The sequence below is a fragment of the Emydura macquarii genome, unplaced genomic scaffold, assembly GCF_026122565.2.
Source record: "Emydura macquarii macquarii isolate MOO-44397 ecotype Brisbane River unplaced genomic scaffold, CSIRO-AGI_Emac_v2 contig_705, whole genome shotgun sequence".
NCBI lineage: Eukaryota > Metazoa > Chordata > Testudines > Chelidae > Emydura > Emydura macquarii.
The window spans coordinates 698,050-721,761 of record NW_027130842.1 but is presented as its reverse complement, the minus strand read 5'-3'; the positions used below and the strand labels follow the sequence as shown (position 1 = coordinate 721,761).

Below are 23,712 nucleotides of genomic sequence, written 5' to 3'. Positions count from 1 at the left end.
TAAACTGGCCATCAGGAAGTTTAGACTTGAAATTAGATAAAGGTTTCTAACCATCAGGGACTGAAGTTCTGGAACAGCCTTCCAAGGGGAGTAGCGGGGGCAAGAAGCCTAGCTGGCTTCAAGACTGAGCTTGATAAATTTCTGGAGGGGATGGGATGATAGGACAGCCTAATTTGGCGATTGACTGATCTTTGACTACTAGCAGTAAATATGCCCAGTGGCCTGTGATGGGATGAGTTCTGATTTACTACAGAAAATTCTTTCTTGGGTGTCTGGATGGTGAGTCTTGCCCACATGCTCAGGGTTTAGCTGATCACCATATTTGGGGTTGGGAAGGAATTTTCCCACAGGGTAGTTTGTCAGAGGCCCTGGGGGTTTTTCGCCTTCCTCTGTAGCATGGGACATGGGTCACTTGCTGGTGGATTCTCTGTACCTTGAAGTCTTTAAATCATTATTTGAGGACTTCAATAACTCAGTCTCAGGTTAGAGGTCTATTACAGGAGTGGGTGGGTGAGGTTCTGTGACCTGCGTTGTGCAGAAGATCATAATGGTCCTTTCTGATCTTATATTCTATGAATCTATGAATGGCTGGACAAGGAGACTGGAACTGAGAGTTGGGGGAGATTGGGATGAGGAAACTGGAGGGGTAAGACTAGGATTTGCTGGGCTAGGAATCTGGGACTGAGATGAGTAGTCTGAGGAGTGGAGCCTGGGACTGACTAGATGAGAGGAATAAGGCTGGGACAAGGAACCAGGAGAGGGGAAGAGACAGGAGTGGGACAGGTTGGAGGGGATGGGGCAAAAGGAGGTCATTTGAAGACACAGGAAGAAGAGTCTGTGCCCATTACAGCATATTTTCCTTCAGAGCCTCGAATGGAACCCAACATTTCTGAGTCTCAATCTTCCTCAGCTGTCAGCAAATATCTGAGAAACCTACTGGCAAAATGTCCCATGCTTCTCTAGTGCTGGTCCACACAAAGAATGACAAACTACTACTGCTACCACTTAGTCTGTTAGCTCAAGTGGCAGAGGTCGGTGTGGTGGAACCTTTAGACTGGAATCTTGCTGCCCGATATGGGTGTAAATATGATGCCATGTGATGGAACTTCTGATTTTTCAGTTTACTTTTTTAAAAAAAAATCAAGAAAATTACACACACACACACACAAACCATATGTTAAGAACATTATTAAGGTTGCTAATCCAAACACTCAAAAGATAGGAAATGCCAGAGTTGAAGTTGCCCGTGCAACTTTAATTCAGCCTCCTCATGTATGTGCATTATGACACAGTGTTTACTTACATGATCATCTATTTTTTCCACAGGACCCATCTCATTTAGTGCACAGGATGGACTACTTGGAGGATGAATTAGGGCTGTGTAGCGATGGAGACCGTTGTGTATTGGAGCCCTTGATTTATTTGTTGCAGAAGTCGGAAGGTATTTAGTGAGTGAGGCAGGGGATGGCAGGAAGATCTCAAGTTTAAGACAGGTGAATGCGGCACAGGAGAACTAGATTCTATTCCTGCCTCCACCACAGACTTGATGTGTGAGGCTGGACAAATCATTAAACTCTTTCACAGGTGGTCACTATTTGTGTTCTTTAATTGCTTGGTGCCTGATTTGTCAACCTAGTGTCTGAGTTGCAGAAGTGCTGAACGCTCGCTGCTGCAAAGGAGGCCCGTGGGAGCTGTGCTTTGAACATGTCAAGTGCTACAGAATGCTAAAAACTTTAAGCTAACCCGCCCTCGGCTTCTCTACTTGGACACCCAAAATGAGTGGATACTTTTGCCCTTAATCTCCTTAGCCAGATCCTCAAAGTTATTTAGGCTCCTAGCTTCCACTGATTTGAATGGAAGTTAGGCACCTTAATGCCATTAAGGATCTGGGCCCATGTGCCTCAACTCCCCATCTGTAAACTGGAGATAATACCATCACTTTCACTCATGAGGTGTTGCAAAATAAATACATTAATATTTGTGAGGTGCTCAAATTTTACAGTAATGAGCACCATAGAAAAAGTCCAGGAGGAAATGAATAATTCTGTCTTCATAGCAGAGTTTGAATAGTGTGCAGTAAATAAAGTCTGGGGCCACACATTGAACAATGAGGAAAAACAAAAACACCAAATAGCTACTTATTAAGATCTTGTCTACACAAGTTGCGCCAACGATCAAAACGCACTATAATTACATTGCTTGTGCATGTCCACACAACACTCTTTCTATTGGCAGAGCATGTCCATGGTTAGTGCTCTAGCATTGACAGTGAGAGCAGTGCACTGTGGGCAGCTATCCCACTGTGTAACTTGCCACCTTGTGCCACTAGGACTTGTGGGAAGACAGAATGGATTGCAGTGCATCACAGGTGCGGGCGCAACATCCTGCAGTTTTTCAGTTCCATCGTTCTATGGGTTTCCACCTGCATCCTGCGGCATTTTTCACCAGCGCCTGTTTACTGTGTGCCTGCCATCTCCGTCTGAAAAGATGGATCCTTCACTGCTCTCTACTGTTGTGGTCACTGTTATGAACCCATTGCAGATGGTCATGCAGTATATCATGAGCTCCCACTCTGAACAGGAGTGAGAAGTGCCTGAGCTGCTGTGCGCCATGGAAAGAAAGAATACCAGATTGCTTCTTGGCATTCATGGAGCAGCTGCACATGATGGACCGTTGCTTTTGGGCTTGGGAAACAAGCACTGAGTGCTGGGATCGCATCTTTATGCAGGTCTAGGATGATGAGCAGAGGCTAAAGAATTTCTGGATGTGGAAAGCCACCTTCCTGGAACTGTGTGGAGTTTGGCCCAGCACTGCAGCGCAAGTACACCAGATTGAGAGCTGCTCTCACCATGGAGAAGTGCAGGACGATCGCTATGTGAAAGCTGGCAACTCCAAACTGCTACTGGTCGGTCGTGAATCAGTTTGGAGTTGGAAGTCCACCAACAGAGCTGCATTAATGCAAAAATGCAGGGCCACTAATCACATTCTGCTACGAAGGCCTGTGACTCTTGAAATAGTGCATGGCTTTGTGGCAATGAAATTCCCTAACTGGGGCAGGGCGACAGATGGCACACACATCCGAATATTGGCCCCAGACCATCTTGCGACAGAGTGCATCAATAGAATGGGGTACTACTCTGTGGTATTGCAGGCACTTGTGGATCACCGTGGGCATTTCACTGACATCAACGTGGGGTGGTCAGGGAAGGTGCAAACCTGTACAGACAGCTGCAAGCAGAGACTTTCTTTCCAGACCAGAAGATTCCAATGGGGGATGTTGAAATGCTCAGTGATCCTGGGATCAGTGTACCCCTTACTCCCACAGCTCAGGAAGACTTATACAGGAAACGTGGACAGCAGCAAGGAGTGCTTCAAAGAATAGGCTGAGCAGGTGCTGCGTGACCATAGAATTAAAAGCATGCTGGTGCTGCCTTCGGCAGGTTAGACCTAAATGAGGAAAACGATCCTAGCAGCCTGCTGTGCACCCCATAGTATTTGTGCAACCAAGGGTAAAATTTTCCCCCAGGGTGGAGCGTGGAGCCAGATCCCTTGGCAGCTGATTTTGAGCAGCCAGATACCAGGGCTATTAGAGGAGCGCAACGAGGGCCTATTCAAAGCAGGAAGGCCTTGAGGCACCGTTTGGACAATGAGCACCAATAATGTGTCTTTCTGCCGTGCTCTGTTATCTTGCCGCCTTGCATGATCATTTTGATGATTCCTGGCCATGGTTTGTAGTCTGCAACTGAGCCAATTGCCACTGTGTATTAATTGCAGCAGCAATTACCATGGGTAGGGGGAAAAACAAAGACCGATTATCTTTCAGACAGTCTGTTTTTATAAAATACCAATTAAAGCACACACACAAAACGCTTGGTAGGAAGGGAGATAACAGTGAAGGGCAGTGTAGACTCTCATAGCTCTGTGCAAGTCCAGCTATTGTTTTGGAAGCTGTCTGAAGGGGTGGAGAGAACGGGATGCTGAGACAGGCTGAGAGGTTGCAAGGAATGTGTGGGAGGAGTGTGGGGAGGGCAGGGCAAGCAGTTCTGTATCCGCTGCAGGGGGGAGTGGGTCGAGCATGTGTGTGTTCTGCCAGGAGCCTGATTAGGGACTTCAACACCTCCATTTGGTCCCCCATTACTTTTATCCTGGGCCAATGGAAATTCGCTCTCGGCTCTCCTTTCTGCCCTGCCTGTCTATTTTATAATTTTCATTTAAAGTCTCTCTCAACGCCTGGCATTCTTGGTTTTCGGCCTCTCAGGATTGGAGCACCTCTCCAAACATGTCTCCTTGCTCCTCTTCGGTCGTTTCCTTATTTTATGGAGGCACTCTGCTAGTGTGGAGGGGGTTCCCCTAAAGACCACATCTGCAGAAGCACAAGAAACAATAAACAGAATCATGATTGTTAATGCACTCGCAGCATCAAATCATTATAATAAAATACACCTCTTTTAAATAGGAATCAGTTTCTCACTATTCCTTGTCAAGCACACAGCTCAGTGAATGCCCTAAACATGGTGAGTTTGACCCGAGGGTGGGGGTGAGGTGCTCAAGATGGGGAAAGGGTCTAGGTGTTTTTTTAAGGGAATAACTGCAGGTGACTAGGGACAAAATTGTAAATTCTGGCCACCATTTTCCATAAGTGGGAGTAATTGAAGCCAATATCTCACTCCTGAGGGTAAGCAAGGATTCAAGCGTGCATCTCCTCCATGCAAACAGCTTCAAACCGGGTCCCTATTCTGCTCGCCTGTGCGCCACTTTGGTCCCTGCACAAATGATTGCCAGTTGGCACAGGAAAGTTTCCTGCAAAAGGGGAAAGGAACAAAGCAGCTCTGCCAAGGAGCCTTCAGCAGAGGATTGAAGAGTACCTCCAGGAAAGCTTCCTATGGAGCTCTCTGGAAGATTCCCGTGAAATCTCTGCATGCAATAATATACTATTCCACCCCGCTGCTTAAACTGCACAGGGGAATGTGAAGCATATGCAAACAAAGCTAGCCTTGTACATTTCTATTCTGTCACCCACTTCTAGAATATAACAAAGCCGAGGACAGCTCTACCTCACATCATCGAGCAGTTTCAACTCAAAAAGATCATTTACCAGAGCTCCCCTCTCCTGCATTCTGTGCACCAGAGATAGAGAGCTGGGACTGGCTCAAACCCTCCTGGGTCGAGAAGAAGTCCTGGATTGCCAGGGTACCGGACGACCTTGTTGCCTGTCCCATCTTGTCCTCCAACTCAACCTCCTCATCCACGACTTCATCTTCAGGGTTGAGTCCACTTTCCGCGGCCTCCAGCTCCAACAAAGGATCCAAGGGGCTCTTTGGGGTAGAGGTTGGGTCGCTGCCAAGGATGGCAACCAGCTTGTTATAGATGCAGCAGATCTTTGGCACAGCACCAGAGCGATCGTTTGACTTACTTGTCTTCTGGTGTGCCTGCCTCAACTCCTTGAGCTTCGCACGGCACTGATGAGTGTCCTGTTCATAGTCTTTCTCCAACATGCCATGAGAAATCATAAGTATCGAAGTTCCTATGGCTGGAGCAGAGCCGGGACTGCACAGCCTCCTCTCCCCATATACTCAGCAGATCCAACAGCCCTGGTGTGCTCCAGAAAGAAGAGCCTTTGCTGTGTGGAGCCGCCATGGTCAGCTAGGAAGATGCGATGTGAGGTCTCCATGCTGAGCGAACAGGAAATGGAATTTCAAAAATTCCTGAGCCATTAAGGGGGGGGGGGGGGGGGGTGCCTGTGTACCTGGGGGCAGAGCAGCAGAGTTCAAAATGCTAACCAGATTAGTCAGGATGGGCACTGTGGGATACCTTTTGGAAGTCATTTACGGCAACATAACAAAGTGCAGTCTCTACACTGACACTGTCTATATAATTTTGCTGCAAAATACTCTACACCTCTTACTGAGGTGGTTTTATTCTGTTGGCAAAGCAGGAGTTTTGTCAATGGAAGAAGCATTGTTGTGTGTGCACACCTCCACTGTTTGGCAACGAAAGCTGACTTTTGTTGACAAAACTCTGTAGTGTGGACACAGCCTAAGTGAGCACGAGCCATTTAGTGCACTGAATGAGGCAAGGGTCCTGTGGAAACAACAGTATGGCAATCTGCTAATGAAAGACTATCATAATGCACATGCACAAAGGGGAACAAACAGATTATGCCGGTAACCTTAATTCTCCATTTCTTAATTTTTGAATGCTTGATTTTGCAACCTTAATGTTCTAACAGTTTTTTTGTGAATAATAAATATTAACTGAAAAGGGATGATGATGGAAAGCCTAGAAGTTGCTTGCTACTCCATTAAAATTGTTAATAATTCTCAAATTCACCTAACTCTCCAAGCAATTTAAACATGAAAAAGTATGTTGAACTAACACTGCAGTCAAAGCAAATTTATCCAAGCAAGAAACTGGTATTGCACACTTATAGTCCTCTACAGTATCAGAGTTCCCTGAACTTTACACAATATTAAATACTAAAATCAATTCTTTGCAGACACACCATCATATTGTAGTAGAAGTGGTGCACAAAATAATTTGTCTACAGTTAAGCCATGTCAGTGAGAAAAATATTTTCTTCATTGGTAACTTCATAGAGTATTGTAGAATCCTCAGAGATTACATGGTATGTATTTCAATTCCGAAGGCTGAATTAAGGGGTCTGTAACAGTTTAACTCTAAATTTAGTAGAACTGTGCTGTTTCTTTCAACATTAACATTAGTCTATTGAGTCAGAGGTGTGATGTTACCTATTTATTTTAATACGTGGCGTTTATGTTTCTTAACCTTTTCTTTGCTCTCATGTAGTATACATAATCTTCCAATTATATTATGAGATAAATTAATGACTGAAGTCAAGTTTACAGGTACTGTTGATTGGAAAATTATGAAAAAGTAACTAGCATGCATGCTTGCTGGCAAGTTTCATCCCAGTGTGATTTCCAAGAGTCAAAATGTTAATCCTTGAAAATCAGGATTGATCATAGAATCATCTATGCAGTCTCAACAGTCATTACACTATAAACCTAATTCTGCCCTGGTATATACCATAGAGCCGTCTGCCTGAACACTGGAAGTGATGAACAAACAGGTCACCAAGTGCAGCAGTGAATACTGCAGGGCTTGGTCAGCCTCTTGCACAGTTCCTATGCACTGCCTCTTGTCTACTGTCCGAAAGGCAGAAAAATAGGGTGTAACATGCAAAGAGGGAGCACGTGGTGGGACTCTCAGACTGGCCTCAGCACTTGCTTCAGCAGTCACTTCACTCTGGCCTCAGTTCAGGAAAGCTTTTAAGCACATGCTTAAGTTCCATTGACTTTAATGGGCTTAAGTGCGTGTTTAAGTGCTGAATCAGGGTCCCTGAGAGTAGGAGATACTTCTGATTGTGGTCCACAGTGGGCAAATGTCATGTACTTATATCTACTCATGTAAAGTTCACAGATTAGATGGTTTAAGATCACGGATCTGGGCACCCTAGCAATCCACAGAATTTTTTCCCTTCCATCTTCACCATACCATACACATCCCCTTTCCGGGGCTAGCTATCTCTGGTTGCCAAGTCTACATCCATAGGGAACCTTTCCTCCAGAAGAGAGGATGCCCCATGATGGATTTAATTGTTTTAAAAACTAAATGTCAGTGTTTCCCTAATGACTTTCTCAGATGGTGGGGTGCTGAGAATGGCTGGTACTTGTCATAGGAACATCTTGCTGCTTAAACAACACTTCACTGTATTCACCTTCCCTTTAAGACAGAATCATCTGTGACTGCAAATTTGGCACCCTGGTTTGAACATTTTTGTGGCATAGATACTAAACAACAAAAAAACATACAGAAAAAAGTATTTCTCTGACTGCTTCAGCAAGTAAATCTGGAAAGTTACATGTAGCTTTCATTAAAAAAACCCAAACACACCTCCCCCCTCCAAATAGTGGCAAGGTAGCACCTCCAGACAAAACAGCTACAATAACAAAACCACACATTAAAAGCTCCACACTTTTTTCCTGATAAGCAGCTATGTGCACATGCTACTCCGTCATTGTTGGCCCCCACACCTATAGCTGGTGACTGAAGAAATCTGTACCGTGTTGAGGGACTGCATTTCTTCCCTTTTGAAAGTGCTTGCCCCTCAATCATTTTGTATTTGGCTCTGCAGCCAAAGACAGGAAGTAGACTGATGTTTTACTTTAATATGTAGGCACCAAGATTTTGAAAAATGAGTGCCTACACGTAGATTACCAGGTTCTTTGCAGCGACCTAACGAAGTAGTCTGATTTTCAAAAATGCAGAACACCCTTCAACCTCTTGGAGTCCATGGCAGCTGCTGGATGCTTAATACTAGAAAATCCGGCCCCTATTTAGTTGCCTAAGTATGGATTTAGGAATATAACTCCAGGCAACCTTTCCTGAAATTCTTGGCCTAGATTTTTCTGGATACATGAAGTCAAGCCCAGATTTCTTAAATATACAGCATGGGTCAACAAAGATACACTTATCAATACAAAAATCACAATTCTTTTAGCTTTTTTTTTTTTTTTAAATCTACCATTGTTACAAGTAGAGCTGGTTCAGAATTTTTCAACTAATCGTTTAGTCTAAAAATTTCTGATTTGGCAAAACCAAAACTGCATGAAACAGAGTCCGTTTTGACAAACCTCCCAATTAAACAAAAAGTTGAAAAAAGTTTTTAAGTTGTCTAAATAATTTGTTTTGACCTCTTAGACAAAAAACTCCCTAGTTTTCCTGATTGAAATGACTTTTTGTTTCAAAAAGATAATTAGATTAAGAAAAGGTCAAAAAAAGAGAAAAAGTTTAAAATCAAAACAAAACATTTTGGAATTATTTGAACAAAAAGTGTCAGCTGACCTGAACCTTCATAATGTATATTCATATATTTTGGAAATAGCCATGGATCCAATATTATACTCAGTAACAAAGTTAACTTACTCTGCAGCCTGCTGTGAGCGCCATGGTAACTCAGATATAATGGGCCTGATCCAAAGCCTACTGAACTCAATGAGGAGTCTTCATTGATTCCCACTGGCTTCTGTATGCTTTGGATTAGGCCCAAAGTGAACTGATGTTTATAATTCTTCTCTTCTCTGCATTATTATTAATATGACCAAGATCCAATTTTGTGTTATAATGCAAGCAATATATACTTTATTGTACTTCAGTAACCTTTAATACTTTCCAGGCAGCTACTTACAAATAACGTTTTGTGTTTTTTCCCAAAAATTAACTGGGAAGATAAGGGTATTTATATTGAATCAAACAGATACTTTACATTTAAAGCCATGGGTAAGAGAGTTTAGGGCAGCCTCATCAACTAATAAGCATTATTGGAGTGAAGTTTAGGATTACTAAAGCAATATAGCCTTCATTTTTTAATTTTATAAATTAGAATTGCTAATACTAATACCATCCAATTTTAATCTTACCTCTGCTGCTATTATATAGGTCTACAAACTATAAAAAAGCTACAGTATGTGTTATTGAAATATTCTTGCGCACAAGTTTAAGAACATAGCAGATGAGACTTTCAAGTTAAGGTATTTTCAAAATAATATTATTACTCTGATATTAAAAAGTACTTTATAATTTTCACAAAGTTTAAGAGATGTCTTCCATGCACTGACATGTTCATTAGAGAAGGTTACCAATTCTACATTAGTGTGTATCTTATTATGGCTTTACCTGACCCAGTAAAAGTGTCAAGCGATCCATCTCCAGTTGTAGTTGTTGTTGTTTCACTGCTGTTCATGGGCTCTGTTTTGACTGCAAGAAGAGACACTACATAGAAGAATAAGTAGACATGAGATTTTACTTCTAAATTTACATCAGAGACCTCATGCCAGTGTCACGAGTGGCAGTCCTGCTAGAACAGACATGCGATTGAAAAGTTTAGAATTTTACGAGAACAGTCTGCTACTGCACTTTCTGAAATGGCCACACATGCATCTATTTATGTATCTATTTTAAAGACTGCTGTAATTACCTGGATTAATTCAATCTAAATATAATTGATTCTAGCCATTCCCAAAAATCAGTAGAGAGGAGTATATAGCACATAAAAATAGTTATGCTTGAGAAGCAGTATAATATGTTTTTGTTCTCTTCTAGCAGCATATTTCTTTCACAGTGCCGGCTTTCCCCCATTGCCTATACAGTGTTTTTTCTACCTCAAAACTAACCATACTGAACACTGGTGACCTATTCTCCTCAAAGAAAAAGAAAAAAGAAAAGAACAATAGGCAGTGCACAAATGATAGTCATGAAAACCAAGCTTCTAATTAATGTGCTAAGAAATAATTATGCAACATGGACTTCCACTTTTATTAGAAGCTAAGCTTCCCCAGGAAAATAAAAAATTATAGCTGCATCATATTTACATTTAGAATGTTCATACAGTTAGGTAGATGCGCATATTTACAGCATATATTAGTTGCCAATTGATAGATATTGGTACCTGATTTTCATTTACATTAAGGCTCCTTTACACAGCCAGCATGGTAAAAAGGGGCTAAGTGAAAATGAGAATCAGGTCTTGTATGTTTTACTAGACATGAAGCATATCATGTATTTTAATTCTAAGAACAAAAAAGGCTTGGACTTTCAAAGGAGCTTAAGGACTTACACTGGAAAATTTACCAGCAGAATGACTGTGGTATAATTAGTTCTGAGGGTCATTCTTCCCATATAGACAAGTCCTAAGTGAATTAGATGCCCAGAGAGTTGGGGACTTAACTCCCTTAGGCCACTTTCAAAATATCAGTCAAATTCTTTGGTGGCTTTTACTTGAACAAGCTGTGGGATCTATTATAGCTATTTGAAATTACATACACCTGTCTTTGTTCCCCATCTATACTGGATCTTTCATAGGAAAATGAGTTGGATGAATGATACTTAACAGCAATGTCACACATGACCGCACGTGAAACATGGATGGAATTTGGGACACTGTGTATACGTGTAAATTTCAAACAAGGACAGTGGAAAATTACTTTGATTATTTATGGGAATTATGTAAATCTTAATATGAGCTGTGCATTTTACAGGATCCCAACAAATGGGTAACCTGAATAAGTGCAGTGGAATTGCTTCACACTGTAGGATAGGAGAAATGTATCAAAATAGTTTACTCTTACCAATGGACTTCCTATTCTCCACTGCACACTACTGAAAAATAGAGTCCTGGAGATTGTTCTTCATATGTCCAGGTTATGGGTATCAATTGAAGTGCCCACAAGAAAGAATTACGTCTTAAGAAGGCCACAGAAATTGCTCCACAGCATCAGAGTTTAAGAGGAATTTAAAAAAACAACAACATTTTTTTAAACCAAAATCCTATGTTTCACCACATCTCTGTCCTGAGATAATATACAAGAGATGGAGCATTCAAGCACAAATGGGGAAATGGACTGACTTTTCTTAGCACTGATAATGAATAGTTTTTGCAATGAAAAAGCAGTCGGAACAAAGAGAGATGTATGCCTACACTGCGGAAGAACGTATGTTTATATGAAATACAATACATATGAGAAACTAAGGAAAGCTTTTCTCCATAAGGCAAAGACTTCCCTGCACTGCTGATAATGCAGCCTTGGGGTATCTGCTGCATAAATGACAGTTGTGCTGTTAAAGGGAACACCTATCACTGGCTTCACTGTGAAGAGGCTTACACCTCTTTCTACATATATGAAAACGTATGCATCTTGCTAATTTGGTCTTTGAAGTCTCTATTCCCTTTATGACTGCCACAACCCTCCTCTTCTCTCTCTAAGGAATTATATGGCCCCCATCACAGTAGTCTCTGACTACCTCACAATCTTTAACATATTTACTCTCACAACACTCCTGTGAGGTAAGGAAGAGCTATTAACCCAGCTTTACAGATGGAAAACTGAGGCACAGAGATGCTAAGTTATCTGCCCAAGGCCATATACAGACTCTCTGGTGGCACAGGGAATTCAACCATGTCTCCCAAGTTCTAGGTTAGTGCCCTATCCAGCTGACCATCATTCCTCTCTTGTAGCTAGACTGATGAATATTCAGGAAAGCACTTTAGTGTGTGCTTAACTGCTTTACTGAATCAGGGCCTAAGTACTCAGATGAAAAGTATTGTATTGAACTATGCTTAGCTCCAGTCATTGTGTTGTGCAGTGCACTTTCCTAGGCACAAATATTCACCAAGTTTTCCTCCCTCTGTCAAACAATCAATCACTCTCCCCCATTTCCCTAACTCTCCAATTAATTTAATTTGATAGAAAACAAGTTAGAATACATTTTGTCAACAACACATATGGAAAATATCTTTTGAGATATCCTTGATTTTAAATAGCGCTAGTCTATTACATTCAGATTTGATCAAAGTAAGGAATTAATCAAAATACCGTATTTTCTCTGCAGAACTAGACTTTTGGAATACGGCCCTTATTTTTCACGTTGCACATAATTAAACCATGAAAAAACTGCATTAAACTAACCAAAAAAAGGTTTAACTTTAAAAGCCAAAAAAAAAAAAAATTAAAAAAAGAAAAGAAAAGAAAAGCAATAAAATTCAAAGTTGAGATCAAGCTATAAGCTCACACCATTTTAAACACACACTGTTGTGCCTAGGTTTTGTAACATATAATACAGTGTGTGGCATCACATAACATTCTGACACAGCTACAATATTGACCCTAGGCAGGGGGGACAGGGTGATTTAAAGATTGGAATTACAAACTATCATTTTGAATTACTGCTTTAAAGAGTATAAATCAGATACTCTATTTTTTAAAGCATGGATTATTCCCCTTTTAAACATCAGAACAACAGTAACAAAAACAAAAGATGTCTCAGGTGGAAGAATATTGGAGTGTTACTAACAGTGAAGACTAGTTTAAAGTGTGGCTCCCAACACGCAACATCTTTTACAACATAAATTATGTACCTGATTTAATGGTTTAAGATGACCAAAATGTCTAACCTGCATTTTGGAACTAATGACCTGCAAAGTTCCATTTTTAACAGCTAAGCTATATTTTAAGGACTGAGAATGCAAAATGGTATAAACAATCAGATGGGCAGCAGATTCTACTACTGTGCTCTTCACCTATACTTGAAAGCAACCATGGGTCAGAGAGAGGACGGGAGAGAAGGGGGCCAATGAGAACAGGCAAGTATGGATCCTTTAAAGGGTCAGTCCAGAGGGGTGTCCAAGACAGTTAGCCAGATGAATGATGATCACCTTTCACTTAACATTCAAGCCCAAGGACTTTCCTAGAAAACCTTATATTGCTGTGGGGGATGCCAGTAATAATGGAGAGAAGTAGGTGGCAGGCAGTGAGGAGATCACTCAAAGACCAATGGAAGTCAACAGGCTACACAAAATATCTCCTGAAACCAGAAGTGGGGGGATTGGGAAAAAAAATCAAGATAGCCAAGAAAACCTTTCCAGCTGTGGGAGTTCGGGTGGGATGCTATACTCGGACTGGAACGGCAACAGCAGCCTGTGACTCCAGTACAAGACATCTCACTATAGAGTCCAGGAGCAACCAAGGAAGGGCTGGGTTATCACTAGCGCTTGCTCTGGTCTCTGCTAACTGGGCTGGCAGAGAAAGAGAGTTACAGAACATCTCAGATTGATAGGAGTGAGGGGAAGCACATGCAGGGAACAGATCAAAGGCAGCCATGCACATCCGATGTCATAATTCAGTGGTGGGTGGCCAAGTTTGCCAAGCAAATACTATACAACCACAGATGAAGCTAGGCAGTGGGGACTCCATAGAGAGAGAGAGTCCCCACCAACAAGAAACAAAGATCTAAAAAAGCATAGATCTAATGGTCCAACTGCCCTCTGAGAGAATGAGATTCAAAGGGGTACTCTGTGTACTAGGCTGAGCACCCCCCAGGATAGCATGTATCTGCCCACTGGATTTCCCCCTTGCTGCTTAGTTATGAATTAAGATATGTGTGGCAATGTACTTTTTCTGTCAGTTGTACCTACTCAAACAACAGATTATGGACTAATTCATCTATCTAATCAGACTAACATATTATTGTCACACATACATGTCTAGCCCCCATATTAAGCCATTTATTCTGGCACAGCACTTCCTCCATGCCACACATAAGATATTTTTGTCACACCTTAAAGTAACCGACTTGAATATGTACAGTCATTTCAAACTTCTTTTTTTAAAAGGCAACTTTTTAAAACCTTGCTAACTTTGTCCCCAAACCTGCAAAATGATCCAGGCGTGTCATATTTTGCAGAATGGGGCCTTTCAGAATAATAAATTACAGTTGGAATTTATGTTTGTACTAAGCATAATTCTACACATTATCTTGAGATATTTAAATTATACAATATACAACACAACAATGGGTTTCATTATTTAAAATGGGTACTATATATGAGGCTGTATTTTCAGTGGGCCTCAACAATGACCTCCAAAATTGTGCATGCAGGATTTTGCATGTACAATGCCTATATCTGTAAATACAAAGAACTTTGAGTGACCACAGCATGAGAATCCAATCTCATAGAAAGGATTTGAAAATTTGGCTCAGTCAAACTTTCAAACTCAGTCTCTAAGGGTATGTCTTCATTACAGAGTTAACTCAGGTGATCATAGGGAGGCCATTTGTCTGGTTTTATACAGGATAGTCCTCTTTGAGAGATTTGTACCTGTAGTGGATATGGTTTTGTGCAGCACTGGATGGGGGTTACCATTTTGAACAACGTGCTGCTCTGCCCTTGCCAGTGTGACCTGGTGCGCAGCTAGTGGGGGGAAGGGGAAGCAGGTACTCTTGAAAATGGAGTCCCATTGTGGTGTGACCTCGCATACAGCATGTGTATGAGATCACCCGGATGCAGAGTCATTCAGGCAGGGGCGGGGGCCCCTGCCATTTCCGGAAGTGCCAGAATGTTTAGTATTCTGTGAATGTGTGAGTGGCCACCTTATGTGATCGGCACCTGGGTTAGCCTCACAGCCACACTGCAAAGCCCAACCCATGTTCTTGTGTCCTCACTGGTGCTGCACTCACTCAGGTATGTTGAAGGACTTCTGGAGGCATATCCCATCATTATTTGTCCTGCAGTAAACTGAGCCACTCTGATTTTTTCACAGTAAATTGGGGGAGAACTCATCTATCCTTCTAGGCACATGAGAGGAAATGTGGGAAGGCACTGGAGAACTCCCAGCATTTGAGTGATTTATCCTGGGTCGTCACTGTAAAGTGGAGGGATTACCAATCTGAGTGAAAGTAGCCTCCATGATTAGCCAATACTCCAGACAAGTCAGCTAACCTGGGATGAAAGCACTGGGTTGAAAGACAGCTTTGTATGTATTTGGGATAACAGCCATAAGAGCCTGAGTTAACTTTCCAGTTATGACATACGCTAAATTTGCATATGTAATTGTAAATGCAAAATCCTGCATTTTTGTTTGAGCAGAAGTGTAGCTAATTTGTATATAAAACCAGTTGCACAGTTGTGTGCACAAAACTGCAATTACAAAATTAAGAGCCTAGGTTGATGCCCATCTGAAAATATGTATTTCTATGTCTTGCCTCTCAATCAAATCCTGAAAACAGTTATTACCATGCATATCCACATTTACACTAAACTTAAACTGTAACCTCTATGATGCAGGGACCATCATTTTCTTATGTGTTTTTATAGTAGCTATCATAGAAGGGCCATGATCTATGATTGGGCCCCTAGATGCTACCACAATACAAAGTAAATAATACAAACGGGAGGAAAGGAATGAGTGGTTATAGGATCTTAAAAATGTTTGTAAAGTATCCAATACATTTATGACACCATGTATGTTTTAAATTATAATCATGGTATATTTTACAACCCCTATTTGTGCTCAAGTAACCATATAAAAGTACCTACAAATAAAAAAAGATAAATGGATATTCTGTGGAAAACAACATTAATATGGCTTCAAGAGAAGCTGAGCATCTGTGGCTCCCAATGATGTCAATCAGGGTTGTGGGTGCTCAGCCTCTCTGAAAATGATGCCATCAGATTATGAGGATGTATACAGTTAACCTAATTCTAGGACAACTGAACCATTTCATGAGTAACAAGAATTTTAACAAGTATGGTAAAACAAATATTTGTTACTGCTTCTTTCTGTTTTTCCAGCTCTGCAAAAGGACTCTGAGCAGTAGGAACTCTCATAAAAATGTTCTAAACCACAGAACAAAAGAATGAAACAAAACAAGAGAGACATAACACAGCAGTCATGGAGCACGCAGTCACACACATGCACTGTACCATGATCTCTCATACTTGTTGCAGAAGAGGGAGTGCTGCAACTCAGCAACCAGTCTGCAGTATTTAAAACAGTCATGTTGTCTCCTGAGAATGGGAATGATATAATGGTTCATTGTCTGAATGTCTGCTCAATATACATGAATATTCTTCAATGCCAGTAGGTGTCTTTGCACTTTGAGCCTACTCTTTAACTGCACTATATTGCTTTTGTGAGTATTATTCTATCTGGTTTATTTAAGTCAAATATACACATATAATTATTAGTGCTCTTCAAAGGTATGATCCTAGTTTAAGCCCTACCTTATTCTGGAACATTGGTATTTGGTTTTAAATGTGAATATATTGAATCTTAAAGATAGACCCTTATACTGATACTCCCTCCATATGCACATGTACATTTTCACAAACATTAATGGAATTTTTGCATATATAGAAGAGAATAATACTTTTTATATTGTTGGAAGAAAGAACTGATTTTGATGTAAAATGCTAATACACAAATGTAGTGCCCACTAATGTACAAAATCTAAGAACACGTGAAATCCTGGCTCTGTTGACATAAATGGCACAACACGCATTGACAACAAAGGGGCTGGGATTTCACCTCATATTCTGATACCTTTGCTCACACTGCATAGTGTTGCATTCAGACTACTCACTAGACCAAGGGCAACATAATCCCTTATTAGCATAGAAAACACAGATTTATCTAAACTGCAACGTTTTTACAGAGGTACACAGAGTGGTAATCATTAAGTAATGATCATTTAAGTAATGAGCAGTAATAATTTAACAACAGGTTAGATAGACACCTGTCAGAGATGGTCTAGATCTACTTGGTCCTGCCTTAGTGCAGGGAGCTGGACTAGATGACCTCACAAAGTCTTTTCTAGGATTTCTATAGTTTGAGCAATAAACAATGAAGATTTGAGAAAAATAATGGTTGTAACATACAAGTCTGTATTATACTTTCAATACTTGCAGACAACTGGGTCTCCAGGCCCAATGTCTTTTCTTATTCAGTTTCAAATTGTTGAATAGAATGAAATGGAAACAACTGTATAAATTTAAAATGTTCTGTTGTTCAACTGTCTTGCTGAGGGCTGATATCTATCTATTGGCCTTATGCTCACCACTAAATTGAAATGCTACATTTAAAAAGTGTATTTAAAATAGCATAAGGACATATAGCAACTTTCTGTGCACTGATATCTTACACTTACCTCCTGTTCCATTTGTTGTGATGGACGTGCTGCTGAGATTAGATTTATCCAGTTTGGAACTACCCGGATTATCACTGCTTCCAACAAGATTATGAGGACTTGTTAGATCCTGCATTTCCATAGACCTGTTAGAGAAGGAAGCCACAGAGGGACATAATAATAATAATCATTAATAATAAATTAACAACATTTCAATATTTGTTGTGACAATGCTTAGAAGCTCCAATCAAGGTTTGAGCTCTCGCTGTGTAAAGCATTGTACAACCTCCCAAAAAGATGATTCCTTTTCTAAAGAGTTTACAATCTAAATATCAGCATGTGTGTCTTAAAAGAATAAAAATATTTAACTGGAAAACAAACCTATAGCTATTCTTTATGAGCAAAAATACTGTTACCAAAGTTTGTAGTTTCCATGAGGACACTTGGCAAAACGTGTCAGGAATGAAGTTTAAATTTATTCACTAATTATTTTTTTTGAGCCACAACAATTATTCAATGTTAAATACCATATAAAACATATTTTTACTTTTAAATGATTATTTTTATGAAACAACAACTCTGACTTGAAAGCTATACTCAAAAAATCGAACACATTGACTATGAGCAGCAAATGTATTGTAGTGCACAAAGTTCTGGAATTTTTAAAAACAATTTGATAACATAACTATAACTCAACGCGAGCTGGAAGAGAAAAATAATTTACCATATGCATTCTACCCAGGCCAATAGAGAGGTCATCTTGCATCTCATTGAGATTCCAATTTTTCTGTTCTGTAAAGGAGTGGTAGAATAGCAAGGGAATGGCTGTGTGGGGGATGGAGTGTAGGGACTCCTGTTCCTATCTAAATTGTTATTTGGGGTGGGAGAGTTAGGGGACCGTTGTGGCCAATTTTTTTTTAGGTCTTGATGTGTTCATTGAAAATTTCCCTTTGGAGCTTTCTGTCCTCCGTGCTAATCTCCCGCATGTTCTAGGAAAAAATCCTACACAATTTCTGCCTCCTGCTGTTTGAACTTGTCTTGTCTGTCAAAGGGGAGCCTCATTTTGTGCTCCCAAGAGTAGAAATAAGTCGGTGAACATTCTTGTTACTTCAAGTAAATTTGTCCCAAGGCATAGGGTTATATGAGACCTGAAATGTTTCCATTTTGGGAAACATATCACAACTGGGACAATGTATTAAGGTCCTTCTCTCAAACCCCTTAAAGCCAATGGAAAGATCCCATTGACTTCAATGAGTATTTAAGTTGGGCCCTATATGCACCAGAGTTCTTTTGGCAGCACACTCTCCCCAGCAACAGCCTGCATGAGTAGTGGAAATCTTATAAGTACAGGGAGGAGGTCATGCACCAGCATGTAAGAATTTTACACTAACATTCAATAATGCAAAGGCATAAAATGAGATTTAAACTGTCTTGACCCAGATTTCATTATCTAACTGCATATCCATTTCCATACATCTGTCAGAGCAATACATTTATTATCTACCGGAAATGTGATCAGTGATGAAATAAAATGAACATAAGTGATTTACTGTTCTGTCAGCTTTTGTTTAGCAGTTTTCTGTACAGTGAAGCTATGCAGTAAAAAGTTAAAGAAAGTCTCAGTGTTTCCATCTTGTATGGGTTAAAAAAGCAAGAGGGTACCCAAGATAAACTACTGGTATTTCATTGCATACCCAGTTTAATTCTCCCCACATGTTCACTAGAGCAATGTCATGATTTCTGGCTCAAAAATGACCATCTTTGAGATACCTGATGGATGTTTCCAACTTGGAAACACATAGTTGTTCTCTCTTTCTAGTCAGGGTGGAAACTACTATTTTCTCTTCCACACTCAGACACAATGTCTACACAAGGACACACTTCAGTAATATTCCAGAATGCAAATAATAAACTTTCCCAAATATTGGAAATGTGTTTGGAACCTTTAAATTACTTCTGATATGAATCAGGGTTATTTAAACAGAAAATTATCCTATCTGTTTTTTGTTTACCAGAGAATATAAACAGATAACCCATCTTCTATACAAGGGATGGTTGTGATTCCACATATTTATGCCATCTAATGTACTGAAGAGTATATTGCTCCATACTTTACTAATATGCTTTAAAAAATAAGTGCGTTAAAAATATCAATGCATGAATAGGAATTGTGTTTGGATAAGAAAAAGATGCATTCTACGCTGGTGTCACTATGCTCGCTGAGTAGTCCCAAAAAGTTAAAAAATTATTTCTTAAAAGTATTTAAATATATTTGTATTTATCCTCAATGTCTTTGCACCCAATGAACAAGCAAGCATCATCTTTAAATACTTCCAAGTATGGTACTTTAAATTTAGATTTTACCTCCTATGTGATGGATTTTCGTTCACCTTTTGGGACATATCCTGCTCACCATTAACCTAAAAAATCTCAGCTAAGGTACAGTAAATGTATTGCATATTAATGAAAACAGGGAAGTGGTTCTAAATAAAATTTCTAAAAAAAAAAAAAAAAAAAAAAGAAGGATGAAATTATTCCAACATCTTCATTTATTTTTTTCAAATTAAATATTTTGTAGATTTCTATTTTCACTGACTTCTGCAGGAGACGGTGTGGGACCAATATGTTTTTCTTGCACTAAAAGAAAAAGTATGAATGAAGTCTGAAGTACAAATTAGTATTTCTAAACGTATATGGTTGTTTACTATAGCCTGCTTTCTAGTGGATAAATTGTTTCATTATAGGTGTAGTAATGTCTATTGTTAAAGATGCCTAGCATTTTTCATTATAAACATGTATTTTCAATTACTTATAACTTTGCTCCACTTTTAACCATTTGAGCTTACATTTTCCATGCTTGGATTCTGCCTGAAATTTGTTTTGTAACGGCTCAGCAAAAATGGATTAGCTGTTTTCAGAGAAGTAGTGTGAGGAATGAATAGTTTTATTATTATAACTTTTCTGACTTTTATTTTATGATGAGCATTAGCACGTTCATGGTTTGGACCAGAAACTTGAAATATGGGAATGGGATAGAGGCATCTTTTGCTGCCACCATGAAAAAGCCAGGTTTGGCTAGTGATAAGCCTATGAAAATTTCCATTTGCACATGCTCAGCAGAGGATTTTTGAGGCTTGCTGCTAAAATCTCTGAACATTCCATCTGCACTGAACATGTTCCCAGCCCCCAGTTAGCTTGTACACTATATGGTACCCAACAGCAGCAGCCTTTAGAAAGGACCCCAGGGCTGGGAGTCAAAAGATGACCCAATTCCTAGTCTTAGCTCTTCCACCGTTCTGTGCACTTCACAGCCCTTACAATGAGCAAGACCTCATGCCCCTAACTTAAGATGCAAGCAATTACCATTCCTCCCATTTTACAGATAGAGTAATTGAGAGGTTGCACAAGGTCACTTCAGGCAGACCTGGGAATAGAACCATGTCACTAATATGGCAGACCCAAAACTCATCCACATATGGCAGCCTTTGCAGAAGGAATGAATGTGACAAAACTACATGCGTGGCTAGGTCATCTGTACCCATTAAACCACACTCCCTTTTGGAGCCAGCATTAGAAACCAGGAATTCTGGACTCCCAACGTTCCACTATTGTCTAGAAAATAGATGTGTAAGCAATTGGCAACATGCGTGTTACTTCTTCTTTTTGTGGCTGGTCTACAGAGAGGATAGCAGCCTACTACTGCTAGTAATTACTCAATTAGCCCAAGTGGTAAGGTCTGTTGCTAAGGAAAAGACTTGAGTTCAAAACCCTGCTGATGACTATGCGGACCAACGTAGTTCCATATGATAGAATTTCTGTTCTATAGTTTGCCTTGTTAAAAATCTAGACAACTAAATTTAAAGGATGAGAATGCTGCAAAATTGAACACCCAAACTTCAGAAATGTCAGCATTTCAAGGATGACCATGAAATTTTAATTTGCTCCTTTTGCATACATGCATTATGGCACAATTTTTAATTATGTGATCAAACGCTATCCTCATTCTGTGCACAGGCTATTCTTTTATGGTTTTAAGGCACTGGAAGAAGGTTGTATTCCTAGTTCTGCCACAGACCATCTATGTGATTTTGAGCAAACCTATCACAACATACATGCACAAGGAGGCCAAAATAAGATTGTACAGGAACCCTAACATCTGAGTGCTTGACTTTGCAATGATAGAATTTATTTAAACATAGGGTTTTTTATTCGTATGTAATATATTCAAAATAATAAAGTTCAAACCTTCTTTGGCATATTCCTTTGCTAAAATTCCCATTTTTTTCTCAGTACAATTTTAAATTAATTCTTGCCACTTTCTTCTACCACAAAACCAAACATCCATTTGCAATTTTTAAACAAGTTAAAAGTACAATAATTCAGACAGATGGAATACATACAAACCAGCCATTTTAGGAAAGTGTTAGCTACTTAAATTGACAAGTAAATAGAGTAGACCTAGAGCAAGCTTTGCAAGCCCTTCTCCAAGTCAGAACTCTCTTGAGAGGTGTTCACGATCTCCAGGAGGACACCACATTTGCCCTAATTGTGTCTTCTTTAACTTGATCACTTAAATGGCTAAAGCTTTTTTAAACATACCAGTTTTGAAACACAACACATTTTTACTGTACATACAAACTACTTTCTCTCAGTAAGTTCTAAAGCACACACAAATCAACTATGAAACTGTGCAGGAAGACAGAAAACACACCATATTATTTACTATTATTTCCTAATCTAAATAAAATATTTTAAAATTAAAGCTAAACAAACAAAAACTTTTTTCTAAATAAAATGCCCTGCAAGCACAAACTCTATCCTGGCAGCAATTCCAAAGTTAAGTGAACTTAAAGGACTCTGTTTCACACTTAAATAATTTACTTTATTCTCTAAATTTGGCACAATAACGCCTTAGAAGACAATTGAATTCACTACATTTTTTAAATCAAAATCTTTAACTAACTTCTCCTAAAGAAACATTTAAAAATAATCCATGTTTAAATTTTTATGATGTTTTTCTTACATTCCTCTAGCTACAGCCAGAGTTCCCACAAATTCAAACGTCTCTCCCACAAAAACATGATCTTATAACATTTCAGACATAGGCTCCTTTTGAACTTCTAAAATTAAACAAACCAAGAGTTTCCCTTTATTTAAAATGATCATTTAGAACTACATGAAGGCTGGCTGACAGAATTGCTCAGATCTGTCAACTACTTCCGTTTCCTAATGCTGCCAGCCCAGCTCTCTGACCAGAGACTCAATTTAGATGAAAAACAGAAACACAATTTTTTGTTTTTCCATCAAACTTTCACTTTTTTGTCAAAATTTTCCAGATGTGGTCTGGAGTATGCTCCTGGTGAGCAAAGATAACTTATATTTCTTCATCTTTATATTGAACAACACACAGCCTTCACTCTGACAAAAAATATAACACAAACATCCATGCACAAGCAGATTTCACTTCTGTAAGTTCTATCCAAATGTGTAACGATCACAAACGATACAGACCACCCATTCATAGAACTTTACCTAATTGTTGCGGAAAAAGCTTCTTACACTAAAGATCACTTACACATATGCATACATCCCACATACAAAGTAATTTATGAAAGCCACACGAGCTCTTAATGAATCAAAGCACATGAACATTCCAGACAATAAACATGTGAGGGTGGACAGATGTGGACTCTGGATGGTGGAAGGGGAAAAAGTTGAGGCTGATAAAGGAAAACTGACCCGTTGAGTGCAGATGGAATATTGTGGGACTTAACTTCTTATTTCCTAGTTTTTTTAATCATTAATGCTGGTAGGATGTGCTATTTAGCAATCTTAACTCAAAATTAACAAAGGTTTTTGTGTGGGGATATACATATAAATTTATTATCACATAGGTTGTCATGAGTAAGTTATGATGATGCAGCCTAAAAATGATACTTTAAGGTATTACATTCCCAGTCATTGTATTATTTTAGAATAACAGGAACATTTGCTTTTTGCAAGTGCTTTGATTTTCTGGGTGGCTCTCTCTGATCTGACTTAGTACAGAATATGCCAGTTAGAACTACCTTTGTTCACTCTATACAGGAAATGGACTTTTCTTTTGGTTTAGTACACTATTATGAGCAGCAAGTCCTAAATCAAATTAGTATATCACTAACAGAGTAAAAAGAATAAATTAAAGGAAAAATATAGGTTTTGTTACTGATCATAAACTGCATGTGCTTTGTT

General features: G+C 39.5%; 1 protein-coding gene across 7 annotated transcripts in view; it reads right to left on the bottom strand.

Moving 5' to 3' along the window:
- Positions 1–23,712, bottom strand: part of EYA4 (EYA transcriptional coactivator and phosphatase 4) — a 184,523-nt gene that overhangs the window by 53,517 nt on the left and 107,294 nt on the right. For 4 of the 7 annotated variants that reach the window (XM_067542251.1, XM_067542250.1, XM_067542252.1 and 1 more), the window contains 3 exons: positions 17,503–17,627; positions 16,280–16,363; positions 9,697–9,792 (listed from right to left, as the gene is read on the bottom strand). In XM_067542251.1, the coding sequence (XP_067398352.1) occupies positions 9,697–9,792; positions 16,280–16,363; positions 17,503–17,627 (305 nt within the window). The remainder of the gene's footprint in view (positions 1–9,696; positions 9,793–16,279; positions 16,364–17,502; positions 17,628–23,712) is intronic. The other 3 variants (XM_067542253.1, XM_067542257.1, XM_067542256.1) reach the window with 2 other exon arrangements.